Source organism: Sphaeramia orbicularis, chromosome 19, assembly GCF_902148855.1.
Source record: "Sphaeramia orbicularis chromosome 19, fSphaOr1.1, whole genome shotgun sequence".
In the NCBI taxonomy this organism is placed as follows: Eukaryota; Metazoa; Chordata; class Actinopteri; order Kurtiformes; family Apogonidae; genus Sphaeramia; species Sphaeramia orbicularis.
In genome coordinates this window covers 51,245,307-51,266,047 of record NC_043975.1, presented here as the reverse complement: position 1 = coordinate 51,266,047, position 20,741 = coordinate 51,245,307, and the positions used below count along the sequence as shown (strand labels likewise).

General features: G+C 37.3%; 1 protein-coding gene across 1 annotated transcript in view; it reads right to left on the bottom strand.

The window, feature by feature from the left end:
- pkd1b (polycystic kidney disease 1b) overlaps positions 1 to 20,741 on the bottom strand; it is a 120,994-nt gene that overhangs the window by 97,389 nt on the left and 2,864 nt on the right. Inside the window, 9 exon segments of the mRNA XM_030163302.1 lie at positions 905 to 1,041; positions 4,723 to 4,868; positions 4,976 to 5,107; positions 7,808 to 8,140; positions 9,972 to 10,370; positions 11,749 to 12,014; positions 14,700 to 14,847; positions 16,896 to 17,011; positions 19,387 to 19,577. Of these exon segments, the coding sequence (XP_030019162.1) occupies positions 905 to 1,041; positions 4,723 to 4,868; positions 4,976 to 5,107; positions 7,808 to 8,140; positions 9,972 to 10,370; positions 11,749 to 12,014; positions 14,700 to 14,847; positions 16,896 to 17,011; positions 19,387 to 19,577 (1,868 nt within the window).

Here is a 20,741-nt window from a genome sequence, read left to right as displayed (position 1 = left end):
TTTTGAAACTGTAGGGGGAGCTCTATAGAGAAAAATAATACAAAAACAGCAAAGAAAAACCAAGACGGTAAAATCTTACACAGTTCCACTGAAACAAGACATTTACCCTTCACAATTACTTTGAAGCTGTTTAACTAAGGTTCAAATCCTGTGTAGTTTTCCTTTAAAACGGCTGTCAACTCTTTTTAGTTCAGTTCCACATTCAGCTAAATTTGATCTGCAGTGGACCGCACCGGTAGAATAATAACAGAATAACAAATAAATAATGTCAACTCCAATCTTTTTTTTCTGTTTTAGAGCAAAAAAAAGTACATTTACATTATGAAAAGGTTTCCATCTACAAACTACCCACTCAAAAGATGTGAATAACATCAACAAACTGAAAAAATCAATGTAATTTTAACACTATTCTGCCTCAGTTTATCATTTCCACATGTTTATTAGAACATACAGATCACAGTGGATCTACAAACACAAAACACTTAATAACAGACAGAAGATTGGTAAAATTGTACTGACTTCTCTTAAGACATTTCAGGTTGTTCATATTTGTTCAGGTTATTCACATTTTTCATGAAATTATACTTTGTTTTAGTGTAAATACATGAAAATATTTACATTTACAAAGAGAAAAAAAATGGAGTTGTCATTATTTCTATGTTATTCTGATAGTATTTGACTGGTCCTGCCCACTGGAGACTGAATTGGTCTGAATGTGGAACCTGAACTAAAAGGATTGTTCATATCTTAGTGTAATTTTTGCATTTCCCAAATTTATCCCAAGGGCCGGACTGGACCCTTTGGCGGGCCAGATTTGGCCCCTGGGACGCATGTTTGACACCTGTGCTTTAAAAGAACATCTACTATCTGCCAAGAAGGCTGTATTAGTACTGTGCATAGCTACCTGGAATGTAGAAGGTATGGTTGACTGAGTCCAGGACAAACACCTGCTTCAGTCCTTTCTCCTCCTGCTCCTCCATAGTCTGACACGGAGCCGAGTGGGTGTGGATTACCTCACTACTGCCGTCCCCAAAATCCCACCTATAATATATGGCACATAGAAATTAACAACATCCATGACATGTAAAACATTCAGAGTACATATCAAGGTTATTATCGTTAACGAAAACGAACGAAATGACGAAAACTAAAATTGAAAAAACATTTTGGTTAACTGAAATAAATAAAAACTCAAATTAAAAGAAAAAAAAAGATAACTAACTGAAACTGTATTGTGTGTTTACAAAACTAACTAAAACGGATGAAAATTATGCACAAAATTCCCTTAGTTTTCGTCTTTGTCAGTGTTGATATAGGATAGAACGTGAACATTTCATCTAAGATCAGTGGTAGAACAGAGGTGTAGAAGTCGGGAGGTCAGCGGTGAAAGTATGGAAAGTTTCAGTTTCATTTTCATGTAAATGACGTTGTGTATGGATCACACCTCCACCTGCATGACCCCCTCCAACCTGCTGTAGGGAATGTATCCATCCGACTCTACATGTGTTTGTGTGTGTGCTCAGTCAGAGCCGCCCTAACCCCACCCACAAATAAAGGGTCCAGGGTCACCTCACTGATTTCTTTGAATAGGATGGAAGAAAAAATATATGAAAAAACTGAAACTAAAACTAAACTAAAACTAAGCATTCAGAAAAAACGACAACTAATAAAAACAAGCAAACCTGCTCTAAAAACTAATTAAAACAAACTGAATTAGAGAAAAAAAAAAGTCAAAACTAAACTAAACTGAACTATAATTAAAAATCCCAAACTATTATAACCTTGGTACATATGGGTGGTCTGGTCTTATTATTACATGATCAGTCTTCCAGATGTCCACAACTGATGAACTTAATGTAAAGATTGTGTCATTTTTTTGTCATCATACTCCTGTTTGTAAACCTCAAGAGCTTCTAATGGAGGTCTAATTCAAGGGGAAATCACATAAACCACTATCACATACAGATGTATATTGTGACACAAAACTCTTAACCAAGGTTATTATCGTTAACGAAAACTAACGAAATGACGAAAACTAGAATGGAAAAAACATTTTCATTAACTGAAATAAATAAAAACTAGAATTAAAAGAAAAAAACGGTAACTAACTGACACTGTTGTGTGCTTATAAAACTAACTTAAAAATTATGGATAAAATTCCCTTCGTTTTCATCTTTGTCAATCTTGGATTGATATGAAATTGATTTATTTTGCTCTAGCAATTTTAGTTCGCGGCACTGTACGACACTTGTCATTTAGAGTCGTCTTCTGGTCCCCACTCTACCTGGAAACATAGAGACTAAAGTTGGGAGAAATCAGCAGAGTCCTGTCTGGGATTTATGTGAATACAACAGAGAAAAAGATAAAAGATATGAAAAAAATAAAACTAAACTAAAACTAAGCATTTAGAAGAAAATGAAACTAATAAAAACTAGCAAACCTGCTCTAAAAACAAATTAAAATGAACTGAATTAGAAAAAAAAAAAAGTCTAAACTAAATAAAACTACAGTATAATGAAAAATCCAAAACTATTAGAACCTTGCTCTTAACTGAATAAACTCCTTTATGTCTGTTCCCTAGCACAGTAGCATGGTGAACAGCTTCGACAAGGACGTTTGGACAAAAGAGAGATTTTGAATAGCATGAGTTAGCTACAACATGCAAGACTGAGGTCAATGGAACAGGTGAAAAACAGGTGTATTAGTTTACGTTTCATTTACCCACCATGTACTGTCCAAAAAAGTAGAAAAGTTAGTGAATCAAAACAGAAGAAGAAATATTATCAGTCAAACACAAACAACAAATTGCAAATGAATATTGTACCTTCATAAATGTATACATGCCAATGCTAATTGCTATGCTAATGCTAGGTACTGTGTGTGTGTTAGGATGGGTAAAACACAAAGATCGCATTTTCCTACAGGGACAATAAAGCATGTTAACCATTAAACCTTTTTAACCTTGACATTCACTATTGTGCCTCTAAATGTGTGAATGGACGGATAAGATTTTTGGTTGAAAAGTCATGATAGATCGTAGAAGAACTGATCTTTTTAGTCAGTGTCTAGTATGTCTGCACTGTATGGTGCATGTCAAAACTGAGAAGAAATGCACAAGTTTAACCCATAAAGACTTAGAGCTAATTTTGTAGCAGTTCCCAGTGAATTTTCCCTCTATTTTCAGTGATTTATCAATTTTTTTTCAAATATTATGCTCTGTAATTTGCACTTTAAGTAAAAATCATATATTTTCCTGTATTTGATTCACTGATCATGTACGAGTAGTAGATGTCATGAGATAACTTTTGTTATGATTTGGCGCAATATAAATAAAATTTGATTAATTGATTGATTAAAGTTGGGGGTTACTATCTCAAAACAGAGAAAACTGAAAAAAGTGACTTATTCAGCGAAGTCTCTCATGAACGGAACATAACCCCAGTGTGTCCATCCACTGTCACTGAGCCAACTCCATGGGTTTGACTGGAGAATTAATGTTGTAGAAGAGGACAGCGTTTCCACGGTAACTAAGGAGCCTCTGAACGTCCAAATGGGTCATATGTGATGACCATGAAAAGATGAAGAACTGTATTGTACACCAATTATTCACATGGATTGATAGGATTAATGGATCAACAGGTATTTAACTTTTTGTATCAGTAGGTGATATTGGTCACCAGTGGAGGCTGGTGTCTTTATGGGTTAAACGGTGGTTCGTGATTTGATCAAAAAATGTTTTTATCCAGATTCACAATCCTTAATTATAAGCACACCGCAAGGAATATTATATTTGGAGAAGTTAAGACATAATTAATAAGAATAATTACTGATTTCTTACATGAAAAATATAGAGTTATACTGTAAAGCACAGGTGTCAAACATGTGGCCTGGGGGCCAAATCTAGCCCACAAAAGGGTTCAATCAGGCCCCTGGGATGAATTTGTGAAATTGCAAAAATAGAATAGTAAAGAAAAGATATTAACAATCAAGGATGTTAAAATCAATTTAGGTCATTTCAGTCTAAAGTGGATCAGACCAGTACAATACTATCATAATAGCCTCTAAATAATCAAAATTGGAAATATTTCTCTCTGTTTTAGTGTATAAAAAAAAAAAAAAAAAAGGAAAATTACACAAATGTTTACATTTACAGACTAGCCTTTTATAAAAAAAAATGTGAATAACCTGAAATTTCTTAAGAGAAGTATGTAGAATTTTAATAATATTCTGCCTGTTTTTTAATGTTTTGTGTATTTTTACATCCACTGTTATCTCTAAGTTGTGATTGACATGTATAAATGATAAACTAAGGCGTAAAATTGTTAACATTGCACTTATTTTACTTATGAATGTTCAGGTTGTTCATGTTTGTTCATGTTAAGTTTGAGTACAATTCCCAGATGTAAATATTTTCATTACGGAATTTTACTTTTTTCACTCAGAAGTTATTATTGTATAATTTATATTATTTCAAATTACACTGATTTTTTTCAGTTTGTTCATGTTAATCACATTGTTTTAAAGGATAGTTTGTAGATAGAAACCTTTTCATTGTTTAATTTTACTTTTTTTGCTCTAACGCATAGAGAAAAGTTTGGAGTTGACATTATTTCTATATTATTCTGTTATTATTTTACTGGTTCGGCCCACTTTAGATCCTTTTAGTCTGTATGTGGCCCCTGAACTAAAATGAGTTTGACCCCCTGCTGTAAAGGTTTTCACCTGAAGGAGACTGGCAGGGAAATGTCCGCTTTAACCCTGACAGTGTACAGTTGTGTGGCATCGACAGCTACGGCTTCTTTGACAACGAGGAACTCTGGTTCAGTCACTGGTGTCATTTCATCAACCGTCAGGACGACGAACTGGGTCTGCGAGCTCACAGGGTTGGACGCCGTCACCTAGCACAAAGTATATTAGTGTATTAGTGGTACTGGTCACAAAGAGCACCAGTGTTGAGGACAATAACATAACTTACTTTGAGTTTGTATTCAGCCGCTTTCCTGAAGACGACGCTGAACGAGTCACCTTCATAAGCGAATGTGTCCAGGCTGTCAATCACCCATGTGAACGTCACTGAGGAACCCGTCTCCACTGTGGCTGTAAAAGACTGAGACAATATCATAAATGTCAGATCGTTAGAGTCATAGGATAATTGCCTAAGTCATACACAAATGGACAAAAGTATGTGGACACATTGAATTCAGGTGTTTCTTTTCTAACAGGGGTCTGGAATACAAAACAATAAAGACAAATGTCAGAATATAGTTTTATACTCGGATAAATATCACATTGATTATCAATACTGATGTTTCTATGTTAAATCCTCATGAACAGGACGTCTCACAGCTGTAGACGTGATGTGTCCCAATATTTATGTCCATATAGTTTATAAACATCAATATTTCCTTAAAGTTTAATGGTAGATTTTTCTTCCTCAGTCAGATGTGACAAAAGTAGATGGTTAGTTATGGTAGGATATTATTATTTACAGTCAGAGCATGAAAAATATTTTTGAAAGACCATTTAAAGTCATAGTTATGGATACAAATAAAAATTTTAAAAAAAATGTTGAGAGAAATGAAATTAAAAACATCTCTGAGGCATTTTGGAAGCAAAGACTAATAATACGTATTTGCAACATTTCTTACATCATCAGTAGTATTATACTCAGTGCCAATGAAAACCCAACACTTGAATGTGTTGTATTGTTCCTGAGCTGCATCAGTATGTTTCAGTTTCACCTGTAGAAGATAATCCCAGACAGTTTCTTAACAGCCTGAGACGGGTTGAACTATTGTCACGCTTGAATGAACTTGTCTGCGTTCATAAGACTTGTTTTTGTCATCGCTCAGCAATGAACGGCTCAACTTAAGGAACTGTGGTCAGTTCAGGAGTGCTCATGTTCTGTGTATAAAGGCAAACTGAAAAGCACCAAAATCATTTGCAATAACTCAGCGATGCCCAGACTGACACCTGACCACAGATGCCATGCTATGGGGCTCCTGGAGGCCGGAATCTCTGCTCGGCAGGTGGCGCCGTTTTGGATGCGATGTGTCCACCATAGTCAGGATGCAACAGAGGCATGAAGAAACTGGACAACTGCAGACAGACCTGGTCCTGGACCAGCACCTGTGACCACGCCACAGCAGGACCGCTACACTGAGCTGCAGCACCTCCAGGACCGCTACACTGAGCTGCAGCACCTCCAGGACCGCTACACTGAGCTGCAGCACCTCCAGGACCGCTACACTGAGCTGCAGCACCTCCAGGACCGCTACACTGAGCTGCAGCACCTCCAGGACCGCTACACTGAGCTGCAGCACCTCCAGGACCGCTACACTGAGCTGCAGCACCTCCAGGACCACTTTGGGACTGTTGGTTTTGGGGGTCCTTCAGTTTCTTTCTTTATCCTTACTTTTTGTCAACAAATTTGGATGTGATTTTTTATTTTTACTGTATAGAAATGGCCTATGATTAATTCCAAAGAGCTTATGGAATAAAAATCCTCATCGATTTTAAAGAAATATAAGAATCTTCAAGTGTTGCGTTTTCATTGGAACTGAGTATACAATTTAAAATATTTCTGCATTAGTTTAATTTTGCAGCCAGGGTCCCAGCCTATTACAGTGTGTTTTTACTGACTTGTATGGGTCTGTAGGGAACAGTTCACAATGCTGTTTGAGTGTTTCCACTGTAAATGGGGCCCAAACAACCAACCCGTACAATACCAGTTCTAGATAGCCTTCCTTTTTTTTTTTTTTTTTAAATTTTGTTATGATTGACGCATAACAGACACAACATCTTCTAGTCACATTAATCTGTTACATATTCCTCACAGTGGTCATATTTAAAAACACATTCACCATCAAACAAGGTACAGTGAGGCTATTACATTTCTGGTTGTCTCTGTCCCACTTTCTTAGGGATTATCCCTCTGGTATCCCGTCCACTAAGGCCCTTACTGAGCACCAAGTGTGCCTTTTTAGCACGCTTGTGGAATAATGCCAAAAAAATGTCCATACAGTTTGGTTTTTTTTTATATTCTTTTACACTTTTTTCTATTTCATCAACTTGAGCCATAAATAAAAATACCAAATACTCAATAACTGTCACATTTTTTAACCCTTTAAATGCTGTGTTTGTAATGGAAACAAACCTTTTTTGGGGGGGGGATGTAAAAAACACAAAAAATTATTATTTTTTCAATATACTACATAATAAGTGGATTACATATTATTTGATTTTTTCAAGCTATTAATTTAAAGTGTAATACTGTGAAAAAAAAAAAAGAAAAAAAAAATTAAAACCAGATAAAATTACTGACAGTTAACGGTAACAGAAGTATTTGTTCTGTCAGTTGAACCAGACTTGTTTGTTAATTGACAAATATCTTGTGTCGGAGGTTTCACAACAAAAATGTTGAATAAATGTATTTTTGTGAATGTATAACATGTATAAGCACTGATAAACTGTCCAAATACAGTTTTTATCAGTGGATTGGACAACTGAGTCTCACTGAAAATTATTTATATATATATTCATAGGGAATTGGATTGTTTTAATACATGAAAATATTCTTTAATAAACATTAAAAAGTCAAAAAAAAAAATCTCCAAAATCTCATGTAAAGTTAGAGCAAAAAACTATATTTTAATTATGGAAAATTACTGTATTTTTATAAGATGGTTATTTTCCATTATTTAACAGTATTTTTTCGGCACCCCTGCTGCTGGAATAACACTGTTTTTTTCCTTTTTTTTTTTTTTTACAGTGCAGGAGGTTTTGTTGTGTTTTTTTTTCTCCTCACCTGTGATGTGTCTACAAGCATCCTCAGACATCCATGAGGCTGAACTGTGAGCCCACTCACTGCCTCGTATCCACAGACCAGGACAGTGATGTTCTGAGCGGTCAGTGGATCTGTCACAGTAATATTCAACTGGTGAACTCCCACTGAGGACAACAGCAGAGTCACAGAGGAGAACCAGGCGTCTGTGCAGCCGCAGGAGGCCTGAATCTGGTCCACCTCCCCAGGACAGGATGGAAGGAAGGGGACCCCGGTCTGGAGCACCGGCCATGACCAGGAGCTCCGGGCTTGGTCTCCAGATGGAACCCTGATGACCATGAGGGTGGGAATGTTGACCTGGACATAGGGATGGGAATCGATAAGAATTTAACAATTCTGATTCCATTATTGATTTTGCTTATCGATCCGATTCTCTTATCGATTCTCATTGGGTGAGGGAATAAAAGAGTTCAAACAGGTGTGTTTGCATTAACTGTCTTTTATATTTCCATCTGCACAGAAAATAGAACAAATACAGTATGTGCAAGTAATAAGAACAGATATGACATATGATATGGTCTGGTTTGGGGGGGGGCAGTGAAAGTGAAACTCCAGACTCTTTACTAATTCCTCTATTGCCGCATTTCTACTACGTGGAACTGGTTCGACTCAGCTCGGCTTGTCTCCTGTTGTTGTGCACCTCATTTCCTTTCCTCTACCTTTGGAAACTTGTATTTGGGTACGATGTTTGTTGGGCCCGGCGTTCACTCTGCCGCTACATTCACAAGCGTCGCTAAGTATCGAATCAAATATGTGACATTCCTGTAAATGAATCACATGTGGACAAATGTTTGAGCAGACTGGAGGGATTCCACCCTTTAAAAGAAATGGAAGCTTTGACAGAGTTCAGCTGGACCTGGTGTGGTCTGTTTAGACCTGGTGTGGTCTGTTTAGACCTGGTGTGGTCTGTTTGGACCTGGTGTGGTCTGTTTAGACCTGGTGTGGTCTGTTTGGACCTGGTGTGGTCTGTTTGGACCTGGTATGGTCTGTTTAGACCTGGTGTGGTCTGTTTGGACCTGGTGTGGTCTGTTTGGACCTGGTGTGGTCTGTTTAGACCTGGTGTGGTCTGTTTGGACCTGGTGTGGTCTGTTTTAGACCTTGTGTGGTCTGTTTGGACCTGGTGTGGTCTGTTTTAGACCTGGTGTGGTCTGTTTAGACCTGGTGTGGTCTGTTTGGACCTGGTGTGGTCTGTTTAGACCTGGTGTGGTCTGTTTAGACCTGGTGTGGTCTGTTTAGACCTGGTGTGGTCTGTTTGGACCTGGTATGGTCTGTTTGGACCTGGTGTGGTCTGTTTGGACCTTGTGTGGTCTGTTTGGACCTGGTATGGTCTGTTTGGACCTGGTGTGGTCTGTTTAGACCTGGTGTGGTCTGTTTGGACCTGGTATGGTCTGTTTGGACCTGGTGTGGTCTGTTTGGACCTGGTGTGGTCTGTTTAGACCTGGTGTGGGCTGTTTGGACCTGGTGTGGTCTGTTTGGACCTGGTGTGGTCTGTTTTAGACCTGGTGTGGTCTGTTTAGACCTGGTGTGGTCTGTTTAGACCTGGTGTGGTCTGTTTAGACCTGGTGTGGTCTGTTTGGACCTGGTGTGGTCTGTTTGGACCTGGTGTGGTCTGTTTAGACCTGGTGTGGTCTGTTTAGACCTGGTGTGGTCTGTTTAGACCTGGTGTGGTCTGTTTGGACCTGGTGTGGTCTGTTTGGACCTTGTGTGGTCTGTTTAGACCTGGTGTGGTCTGTTTAGACCTGGTGTGGTCTGTTTGGACCTGGTGTGGTCTGTTTGGACCTGGTGTGGTCTGTTTAGACCTGGTGTGGTCTGTTTGGACCTGGTGTGGTCTGTTTGGACCTGGTGTGGTCTGTTTGGACCTGGTGTGGTCTGTTTAGACCTGGTGTGGTCTGTTTAGACCTGGTGTGGTCTGTTTAGACCTGGTGTGGTCTGTTTAAACTGTTTCTGCCTCAACACCATGTTGTCTACGTTCTGACCAAAACAATGCAGCGTACGTGTGACGTCATTGCGCCTGCACATCGAAGGCAGAATCGATAAGCAGAATCGTTAAGCAGGCAAACGATTCCAAGGAATCGAACTACTGGGATCCAATTCTCAAGAAGAACCAGTTCTCCATTCCCATCCCTACCTGGACATGAATCTGGTTGTTTTCATCTGGTGCAGGGTGGATGAGACTGAGCCCAGGTTTCAGAGGTGGACCATCAGTCAGGGTGTGAACGTCGGAGGCGGTGCTCGTGTCCATGTGGGTGGAGCCGAACGCATCCATGTGCTCTGTGTCCACGTACAGCATCCTCAGATCACAGACCACCCCGTCCACCCACTGGCCTCTGTGGGAGGGGGACGTGACGCCTCCCTCCCACCAGCCCCCCCGCTCCTCCCCCCTGATGGACAGGTAGCTCTGGCACCAGGGGCAGTTCAGCGAGGCCTCGTTGGTACGGCAGTGGAGGAAGGTTCCAGACTCACGAGTGTGTTGTACAGCGATTATGTCATCAGGATAAACCACTGTGGGTTTATCAGGCAGAACCAGCTGTGGATGGAACACATGCACATGTGGAGACAATCACTATGGTGGAAAGCAGGGCTGTCAAACATGTGGCCCGGGGCCCAAATGTGTCCCCCCCAAAGGGTCCCATCTGGGCCCTGGGATGAATTTACAAAGTGTAAAAATTCTACAGTCAAGGCTGTGGAACTCATTTTAGTTTATTAAATTTTCCTCAGGATTAATAATCTATCTATCTATCTATCTATCTATCTATCTATCTATCTATCTATCTATCTATCTATCTATCTATCTATCTATCTATCTATCTATCTATCTATCTATCTATCTAGTTCAGGTTCCACATACAGACCAATATGATCTCTAGTAAAATAACAACAGAAGAACTGACAAAAAAATAATGACTTCATATTTTCTACTGGGTTTGATGTGAAAAAAATAATCTTACATTATGCCTATAAATAGTGACAACTTCAAATTTTTGTCTTTGTTTTAGTGCAAAAAATAGCATTAAATTCTGAAACTCTTTCCATTTCCAAACTCTCCTGTACCAATAAAATGTGACTAACCTGAACAAATGTGTCCAACCTGAAATGTCTGTATTAAATTCAGTCCAGTTTGAACTCTTTTCTTCCTGTTCCTCAGTGTTTAGTGTCTTTGGAGATCTGATCCAGAATGCACATGGACTAATGAGAAGTGGAGGAAGAAGACTGAGAAAATTACACTGATTTTACTGAAGAAATTTCAGTTTTTTCAGGTTATTCACATCTTTTTTGTTTGGATAGTTTATAAAAGTTAGTATTTTCATAATTTAATAGTTTTTTTTACACTAAAACACAGACATAAATTGTCAGTTGTCATTATTTCTGGGTTCTTCTGTTCTTATTTTCCTGGTTGGGTCCACTGCAGATCAGATCAGACTGAATGTGGAACCTGAAGGAAAATGAGTTTGAGAACCCTGGTTTAAAGTCAATGTTACAGGAAACACATTTTATCACCACATTTGATGAATTTATCCCATTTGATAAAGGTTGAGTTAAATGCACCTTTATTGATGGAAAATAATCAATTAATTAATTAAGTAATTAAATAAATAGTTTAATTGATAAATAGGGGCTAGCTAAAGCAAATTAAAATGATCAATTAAATAACTAATCAATATGCCTACTGTTGGAGCCTACACTGTAAAAAAAAAAAAAAAAAAAATCTGTAATTTAACAGAATTTTCACTGTTCATTTTACAGATTTTTCTTAACCCTAACCCTTTAAAAAAAAAGAGAGAGAGATCAGTGTACTTGGTGTGGTTGATGTCATGTATGTGTCTGGTATGGCTGTTCTGAATAAACATTTGAAAAAAAAAAAAAAAGGTGCTGTATTTTGACCCTCAGGACATGATAATACTCACGTTTATATGTTTGCGAGCAGACGCAGGGTTTATTCTCAGAGACAGATCTGCCACCGGGTGGTAGAATGGTGGAACTGCAGTGTATCTGGGCGGCAGAGCGAAGCCTCGGATCTTTCCGGCTGAATCGTAGGGGCTGCAGGGCCTGGTGACGGGCACACAGGCCTCCAGCAGGTGGCACCAGTACTGACCCAGGCTGCAGCCCCCCGTACTGTTACACATGGGTACTGCAGAACAGCAGCTGAACGGGTTCAGAAGAGAGCTGCAACCTGAGAGGACAACGGATGGTTAGGTCATACACTAGGGTGGTCCAACACTCCTGGTAAAAATACAGTTTCAGATCACCTCAGTTAGAACCCTGCATTAGGTTTTGTCATTCAACAGATGATTTAGGAAAAAAATTGGAAGAAAAAGAAGATGTTTTAGAGGTTGCACAAGTTGCTGGAAGTTTCCTGTAAATGGACTAATTGTTCATTTTCAGCACAGACGAGCTGAGCTGTAAGAGAAGAGCAGAACTATCAGAACCAAGGTCTGAGGGATTCAGCTGGAAATATATGGATGAAGTAACTCCGCCCACATCTGTGGTACTGGAGTAAATATATGGATGAAGTAACTCCGCCCACATCTGTGGTACTGGAGTAAATATATGGATGAAGTAACTCCGCCCACATCTGTGGTACTGGAGTAAATATATGGATGAAGTAACTCCGCCCACATCTGTGGTACTGGAGTGTAGAACTGGTTGTGGTCCATTCTGTGACTCCAGTGTGACACCAGAGCAGAAGCAGCTGATGGTGGACACCATGATGTTAAATGCAGGTTCTTTGGTTCCTCTAAAGCGTTGGGATGTCCTTCATCCATCAGATTGTGAAGGGAAGCAGATCAGGGCTTTTGTCTCCACCAGCACCATGCGTTTGTTTGAACCTTTGGATCTGCCACAAACATTCTGAACAGTTCCTCCAGTAGACTGGGCTGATGATGCAGACTTTCAGAAGGAGGAGAAAACTGGGCATTCCACTAAAGCTGTCAATGATGTCACTGACAGAGGGGCGGAGCTTATTCCAGACTTCAACTGTTGCCGAACAACAAATGCAGATCACAAACAGTACTGGCAACAAGTTGTCAAAGAACACAGGAACATTTTTGGTCATTTCAATAAACCAACAGTGGTTGTTGGACTTTCTAAAGAACATTTTTATGTGAGTGTCAGTTTGATTTGGAGAATAAAATGACAGATTATTCTAATCTGCCTTATTCATCTGGATAGTTCTGTTAGAGTGTACAGAGACATCTGCACCTGTCTGTGACACCTCTGAATATTAATTAATTTGCATTAAATTTGGACCGAAGTAATTTGGTCAGATATGGAACCAAATGCAGGGTTCGAATCCAGACAATCTGAAAAAAAATTTTTGGACCACCCTAGTCATACACACAGGAGTCCTGTTCAGCCAGGACCTGGTGCTCTGTCTACATCAGGGCTGTCAAACTCATTTTAGTTCAGGGAGCGCATTGAGTCCAATATGATCCGAAGTGGGCCGGACCAGTAAAATAATAACAGTGAAAAAAGTTAAATTAAATTATGATAATGTTTACATCTTCAAAGGGTCCTTAAAGATCTGAATAATAGGAACAACTTGAAATGTCTTAAGAAAAATAAGTGCAATTTAAAAAATTATTCTGCCTCAGTTTATCATTTACACATGTACATTATAACCTACAGATCACAGTGGATCTACAAACACACATAATATTTAATAACAGAATGTTGGTAAAATTACATTTACTTTTCTTAAGACAGGCCTGTCAAACTCATTTTAGTTCAGTTCCATATTCAGCCCAATTTGATCTGCAGTGGGCCAGACCAGTAAAATAATGACTTAATGACCTATAAATAATGACGAATCCAAGTTTTTCTTTTTGTTTTAGTACAAAAAACCCCCAATTAAATTATGAAAATATTTACATTTCACAAAAAAGATGTGAAAAACCTGAAAAAACAGAAATTTAATTTGAAAAATTTGTGCAATTTTAACAATATTCTGCCTGGACTTCTTATTTCTACATGTACATTTACACACAGTGTTCCATAAACATTTGGGAACAGGCAGAATATTGTGAAAATTTTGGAGTTTGAACTAAAATGTGAACAGTTTCTCCAATATTCCATCTGTTATTCTGAACACAACTGCAGATCCCAGTGGATCCATAAATGCACCAAACATTTAGGAACAGGCAGAATATTGTTCAAACTGCACAGTTCAGGTTGTTCATCTGTGTTTTTATTTATGTATTTATTTGTATTTTATTGTGAAAGAACAGTTTTGTAAATGTAAATATTTTCACAGTTTAATGTGATTTTTTTCACTTAAATTTTTTCCACATAATTTTTCACAGTAAATGTGTGTTTGTCATTCTTTCTGGTTTATTGTGTTGTTCTTTTGACTGTAGATCCCATTGGTCTGTATGTGGAACCTGAACCAAAAGGATTTGTTCAACCTGGACTGTTCAGGTTCAGTTATGACCTTTCATCCTGCAGGGCCGGAATGGAACCTTTGGTGGGGGGGGGCAGATTTGGCCCCCGGGATGCATGTTTGACACCTGTGTCTTCAGACATTTCTGTTTGTTCATATTTGTTCAGGTTATTCAAATTTTTTGTGGAAGTATGGTTTGTTAATGTAAACATTTTCATGTAATTTAAATTTTTTACACCAAAACAAAGAGAAAATTGGCTGTTGTCATTATTTATCGGATATTATGATAATATTTTACTGCTCTGATCCACTTGAGAACTAACTGGTCTGTATGTATCTGCACATGGAACCTGAATAAAAATGGTTTTGACACCATTGACTGTTAATTTCTTCAGTGTAATTTTTGCATTTCACACATTCATCCCACAGGCCAGATTTGGCCCCAGGGCCGCATGTTTGACACCTGTGGTCTACATATACCTGGGGGCACCAAGTGGTGGTTGGGGTTGCAGTAGGGTCGGAGGATCTGGATCCGGGCCAGGGAGGATTCTGGGCTGGGCTGGACCACCAGTTCCACAGACACTAACTGACCTGCATGACTGAACCACACACCTGGGAAGAGCTGCATCTGCCAACGTCCACCAAGCAGAAGAAAGAGAAGCATTTAAACGACTACATTCCAACATTTGTAAAGCAGTTTGAATATATCAGTGATTTCTGAATTGTGATTTAGTGATTTATTCTGAACATGCAATGAAATGTAACATATATGCTCTAGCAAAACATACATAATCATACAAATATCAAGAATCATAACAATCTTAGGCAGAAGAAAAGCACAATAGTTCCATTTACATTTACCTGAAAAGGAGTGGGAAGAAGTGCAACTTATTTAATCCCACCCCCTCTCCCTACAATATTATTAATAATATATGTTCCTCTTCCTTTTACATTACTCTTCTATATGTATATATCTATTCACACACACAAACACACATACACACACACATATTTATCCATATACACATATATATGTTTAAACATATACACAACATACAAATACACATATAATCTTTTGCCACTGCCTTTTTTACTTGTGCTGGAGAATAAATAAACAAATAATAACTGACTCAAGGAAGGAAATATATACATAAACAACAGTGAACATATGGTGACAGTTAATAACCCTCATCCCTATATCTTGTGAAAAACATGTTCTTATCAGTCAAACACTGGAGGGATTTAGAGTGAAAGGAAAAACATAATAAGAGTAAAAAACAAAGAAAAGACAACGCCACAGTCAATTTAAAATAATCCAGAATGATGCTTTATGAACCCATCGCTGGGTTTGTCCACATTTGCCCCACAAAGGGTTAACAAAATAACCACCTCATTTAACTGAATGATTTTAATTCTGTTCTTTAAAGAATACTAGAGATTACACACGTTCATAACAGAAGAACTGACCTGTCTGCAGTCCACACCTATGACCACATGACAACATCTGTCATCATGAAATGACTAATCTACACTGTAAAAAAAAAAATACTGTAAAAAAACAGAAAATAACCATCTCATAAAAATACGGTAATTTTCCGTAATTAAAATACAGTTTTTTGCCCTAACTTTACATGAGATTTTTCTTTTTTTTTTCTTTCTTTTTTTTTTTTTTTTGACTTTTTAATGTTTAATAAAGAATATTTTCATGTATTAAAACAATCCAATTCCCTATAAATATCTATATAAATAATTTTCAGTGAGACTCAGTTGTCCAATCCACTGATAAAAACTGTATTTGGACAGTTTATCAGTGCTTATACATGTTATACATTCACAAAAATACATTTATTCAACATTTTTGTTGTGAAACCTCCTGTAATTACACAAGATATTTGTAAATGAACAAACAAGTCTGGTTCAACTGACAGAACTAATACTTCTTTTTTAATTAATTAACTGTCAGAAATTTTATCTGGTTTTATTTATTTATTTATTTATTTCAGTATTAAACTTTAAATTAACAGTTTAATCTCATAAATAAAAAAGAAATATTTGTGAAATTATGATACATTTGTAAATGTATTTGAACTGTATTTTTCCGTGAAAAAAGAAAACTTTTTTTTTTTTTAATAAATTTTATGGTTATTCACAGTTACAGTTTTTTCGTGTTCTTTTCCATTTGACATGTAAAATCACAGTCTGTTTTTGTCATTTCATTGATATTTTCCTGTATCTTAAAAATACAGGAAAAATATGACAAATAAGCAATGAAAATTCTGTTAAATTACAGATTTTTTTTTTTTTACAGTGTAACAAAGACCCAGAATCTTTAAACATCTGTCCTCCATCCTTTCTCTTCCTACAGTCCAGTACCTGGTCTTGTCAGCTCGCAGGTGTTTACACACTGTTGTTAAAAGACCCAAACATTCTGCAGATGTGTTTCTATCATCAAATTCAAAATACTGTTGATTTCTTAAAATGGTAAATTTTGTCAGATGCAGGTTTATGAGATTTGTAAATCATTACCATCTGTTTTTATTTACAGTTACACAGCGTCCAAAGATTTCTGGACTGTGTTTGTACATTACAGTCTTATATTTCACAGATTAGCATTTATTTATCTAAAGTCACCGTTTTTACCCCAAATCAGTCATTGTCCAGTGATTCACCACTGACCTCCACTGTAAACTGACCCACATCTGGATGTTGGAGCGTCCACATCTGGACGTGAGAATAGACGCCAGTCATGAGAAGCGGTCCGGTCAGGTAAGTGTGTGTAGACGGGACAGACTCTGCACAAACAAGCAACATTTTACACACATGCACAGGAGTGGTCTTTGATTCTTCAGAGATTAAAGTTAGCTTTTGTCTGAAATTTATTTTAACCCATAAAGACCCAAACATCCATCACCGACCAAAACCATCTACCAATCTAAAATGTTTAATACCTTTTGATCCACTAATCCTGTCAATCCATGTCAATAATTGGTGTAAAATACAGTTTGTCATCTTTTCATGGTCATCACATATGACCCACGTCAGTCATGTAACATCCAGTTCAGAGGCTCCGTAGTGAAACACCGTCATCTTCTACAACAGAGGCGCCAAACTCATGTTAGTTCAGTTCCACATTCAGCTAAATTTGATCTGACATGAGCCGAACCAGTAAAATAAGAACATAATATTCTATAAATAATTACAACTCCAAATTTTTGTCTTTGTTTTAGTGCAAAAAAAACCCCATTAAATTATGAAAATACTTACTTTTATAAACTATCCAAACAAGAAAGATGTGAATAACCTGGAAAAACTGAAATTTCCTACAAAAATAAGTGCAATTTTAACAATATTATGCCTCAACTACAACTACAAAAACACTGAACACTCAGTAACAGGCAGAAAATTGTTAAAATTGTACTTAATTTTCTTTAAACATTTCAGGTCGGTCATATTTGTTCAAGTTATTCACATTTTACTGTTACAGGATACTTTGTAAATGTAAATATTTTCATTTAATGTTAATTTAATGTTATTTTTTGCACTAAAAACAAGACAAAAATTTCAAGTTGTCATTATTTACAGACATAATGAAATACAGTTTTTTTCACATCAAACCGAGAAGAAAATATAGAGTTATTTTTTGTAGGTTCTTCTGCTGTTATTATTTGACTGTAGATCATATCGGTCTGTATGTGGAACCTGAACTAAAATTAGTTTGACATGAATTTTTGCACTTTGCAAATTCATCCCACGGGTCGGACTGGACCCTTCGGGGGGCCGCATTTGGCCCCCAGGACGCATGTTTGACACCCCTGTTCTACAACATTGATTCACCAGTAAAACCCATGGAGTTGGATCAATGACAGTGGATGGACACACTGGGTTTATGTTCAGATAATGAGAGATTTTACTGAAAAAGTCACTTTTTTTGTTATTGATATAAAAACCTTAAACTGTAATCTGAGCTTTTATGATCATGAAGATGCTGATGAAGATATTTTGCCTATATTTAATAAATATAGGAAAATATATGATTTATACTACTGAAATAGAAAATACATAGGATAATATTGTAAATAAATGGTGATAAATCACTTAAGAAAGGTTAAATATAGAGAAAATCTCAGATCCAGATTCAGAAAACTTTATTTATCCCATACGGGCAATTCATTTGGAGCTTATCACGGACATCAGCCCACATCCACAGTGCAATGTGACAAACAGAAATAAATCAGAGCACAAATACAGGACTACTGAAAGCAACTACGGATAAATGCATTTAAATAATCAACTATAAATAATCAATAAATACCAATGCAGACGGAAAGACTAAAAGACCCTATTGGTTCCACTAATATTAAAAAAAAACAAACAATAACAACAACTACAAAAAATTCATATAAAATAACTAAAATGGCTTCTGTCAGAGTTTTAGTGTATTTTTGCATATTTTTTGTATACGTTAGTGTATTTTTAGTGTGTTGGTGTGAGAAACATTTGTATTTGTCATTATTTCTAGTTTATTCTGTTTTTATTTGCCTCGTTCTGATCCACTTTGGCTCATACTGGTCTAAATGTGGAACCTGAATGAACATGAGTCTAAAACAGTGAATGCCACGCCAAGCAAAGTGCAATGTGACATACCTAAATAAATCAGTGCACAAATACAGGACTATTGAATGCAACTACGAATAAATGCATTTAAATAATCAGCAATAAATAATCAATAAATACCAGCGCAGATGAAAAGACCCTATTGGTTCCACTAATATTTAAAAAAAAAAAAAAGAAGAAGAAAAAAACAAACTAGAAGCACTCGGAGAGCGCAGACCTCCGCCAAGGCTGATCAGTGGCCCCCCCCCGTGGGCCCCCCCACCCCCGATCACCACCAAAATTTAATCATTTCTTCCTTATCCCATTTCCAACAAACCCTGAAAATTTTATCCAAATCTGTCCATAACTTTTTGAGTTATGTTGCACACTAACGGACAGACAAACAAAACAAACAAACAAACAAACCCTGGCAAAAACAGAACCTCCTTGGCGGAGGTAACAAACAGAAAAAAAAATCATATAAAATGACTCAAATGGCTTCTCACTTGGGAACTGACATAAAAGTAGTGCTGGGTCTTCATGGGTTAAATTGTCTCTCTAGGAAAAATCTTACCTGTTACTTGTTTTTCACAGAGGAAGTGAAAGCGTCCAGAACACGTGGACGTCCTGACCTGTCCCTGCGTCCCCAGAACCATCTGAGGACACACTGGTGGACCCCCACTGCCTCTGCCCCCCCATGCAGGAGTTACCCCATCATGATGGTGGTCCTCTGACCCCCTCATCCATGTCCACACAGATGATTTACTGTGAATAGAATCAGTGAAAATGCTCCATAAATCAGTCAGCCTACAGAGCAGGGCTGTCAGACTCATGTTAGTTCAGTTCCACATTCAGCCCAAACTGATCTGCAGTGGGCCGGACCAGTGAAAGAATAGCATAACAACTTGTAAATAATGATGACTCCAAATGTTTCTCTTTCTTTTAGTGAAATCAAAATTAAATTATGAAAATATGTACATTTACAAACAATCCAAACAAAAATGATGTGAATTACCTGAAAAAACTGAGATTTCTTGAGAAAAATAAGTGCAATTTTAACAATATTACACCTCAACTTACCATTTATACATGCATTTATATTATGGATTGGATCTAAAAAGGCACAAAATATTTAATAACAGGAAGAATAATGTTAAAATTTTTCTGACAAAATTTCAGGTTTTTCACATTTTATTGTTAAAGGATAGTTTGTAAATGTTAATATTTTCATAATTTAATGTAAGTTTTTACACTAAAACAAAGAGAAAAATATGGAGTTGTCATTATTTATAGGTGTAATGTAATATTATGTTTTTCATATTAAACTAAGAAAAGTTGGAGTTATTATTTATAGGTTATTATGCTATTATTTTAGTTGAGATCACAATCTGTGCGTTATGACAACTTTTCTTCCTGGTTTAATCTGATTACAGGTTGGATCCTATTCCAGATGTCCATGTAAACACCTTATTCCAGTTGAAAAAGAAAAGTTCAGATTAAATTTAAACCTGATTAAAGTCAGTGGTTTAATCCTCTTTTAACTGCGCTCTAAATTCTTCCTGGACATGTAAAGCCTTTATTCCGTTTGGACTTTATTCCTTCCATTCTGCACATGCTCAGTGTCTTGTCCTGTGGCGATGACGCACACATTCTGCGCCGGTGGAAGAATCTGCACTGCAGTCTAGTCTTCCCAAAGCGTTCCAGTGGAATATTCTGATGGGATCTACCAGCCTGGAAAACCCTGAAGGAACAGTTCAACAGTGGCTTTGGATTCATTCATTTGTCCTGAACTAATGAGTTCCACAAGTGGGACAAACAGTTTGAACTGCAGCCCTAACGTTAGCTTAGCTTAGCCTAGCTTAGCAGAATGGCTTCATTCCTCTGCTCAGACGTAGCCAGGCTTTTAGAGGTGATTTGTAGTATTTTAGG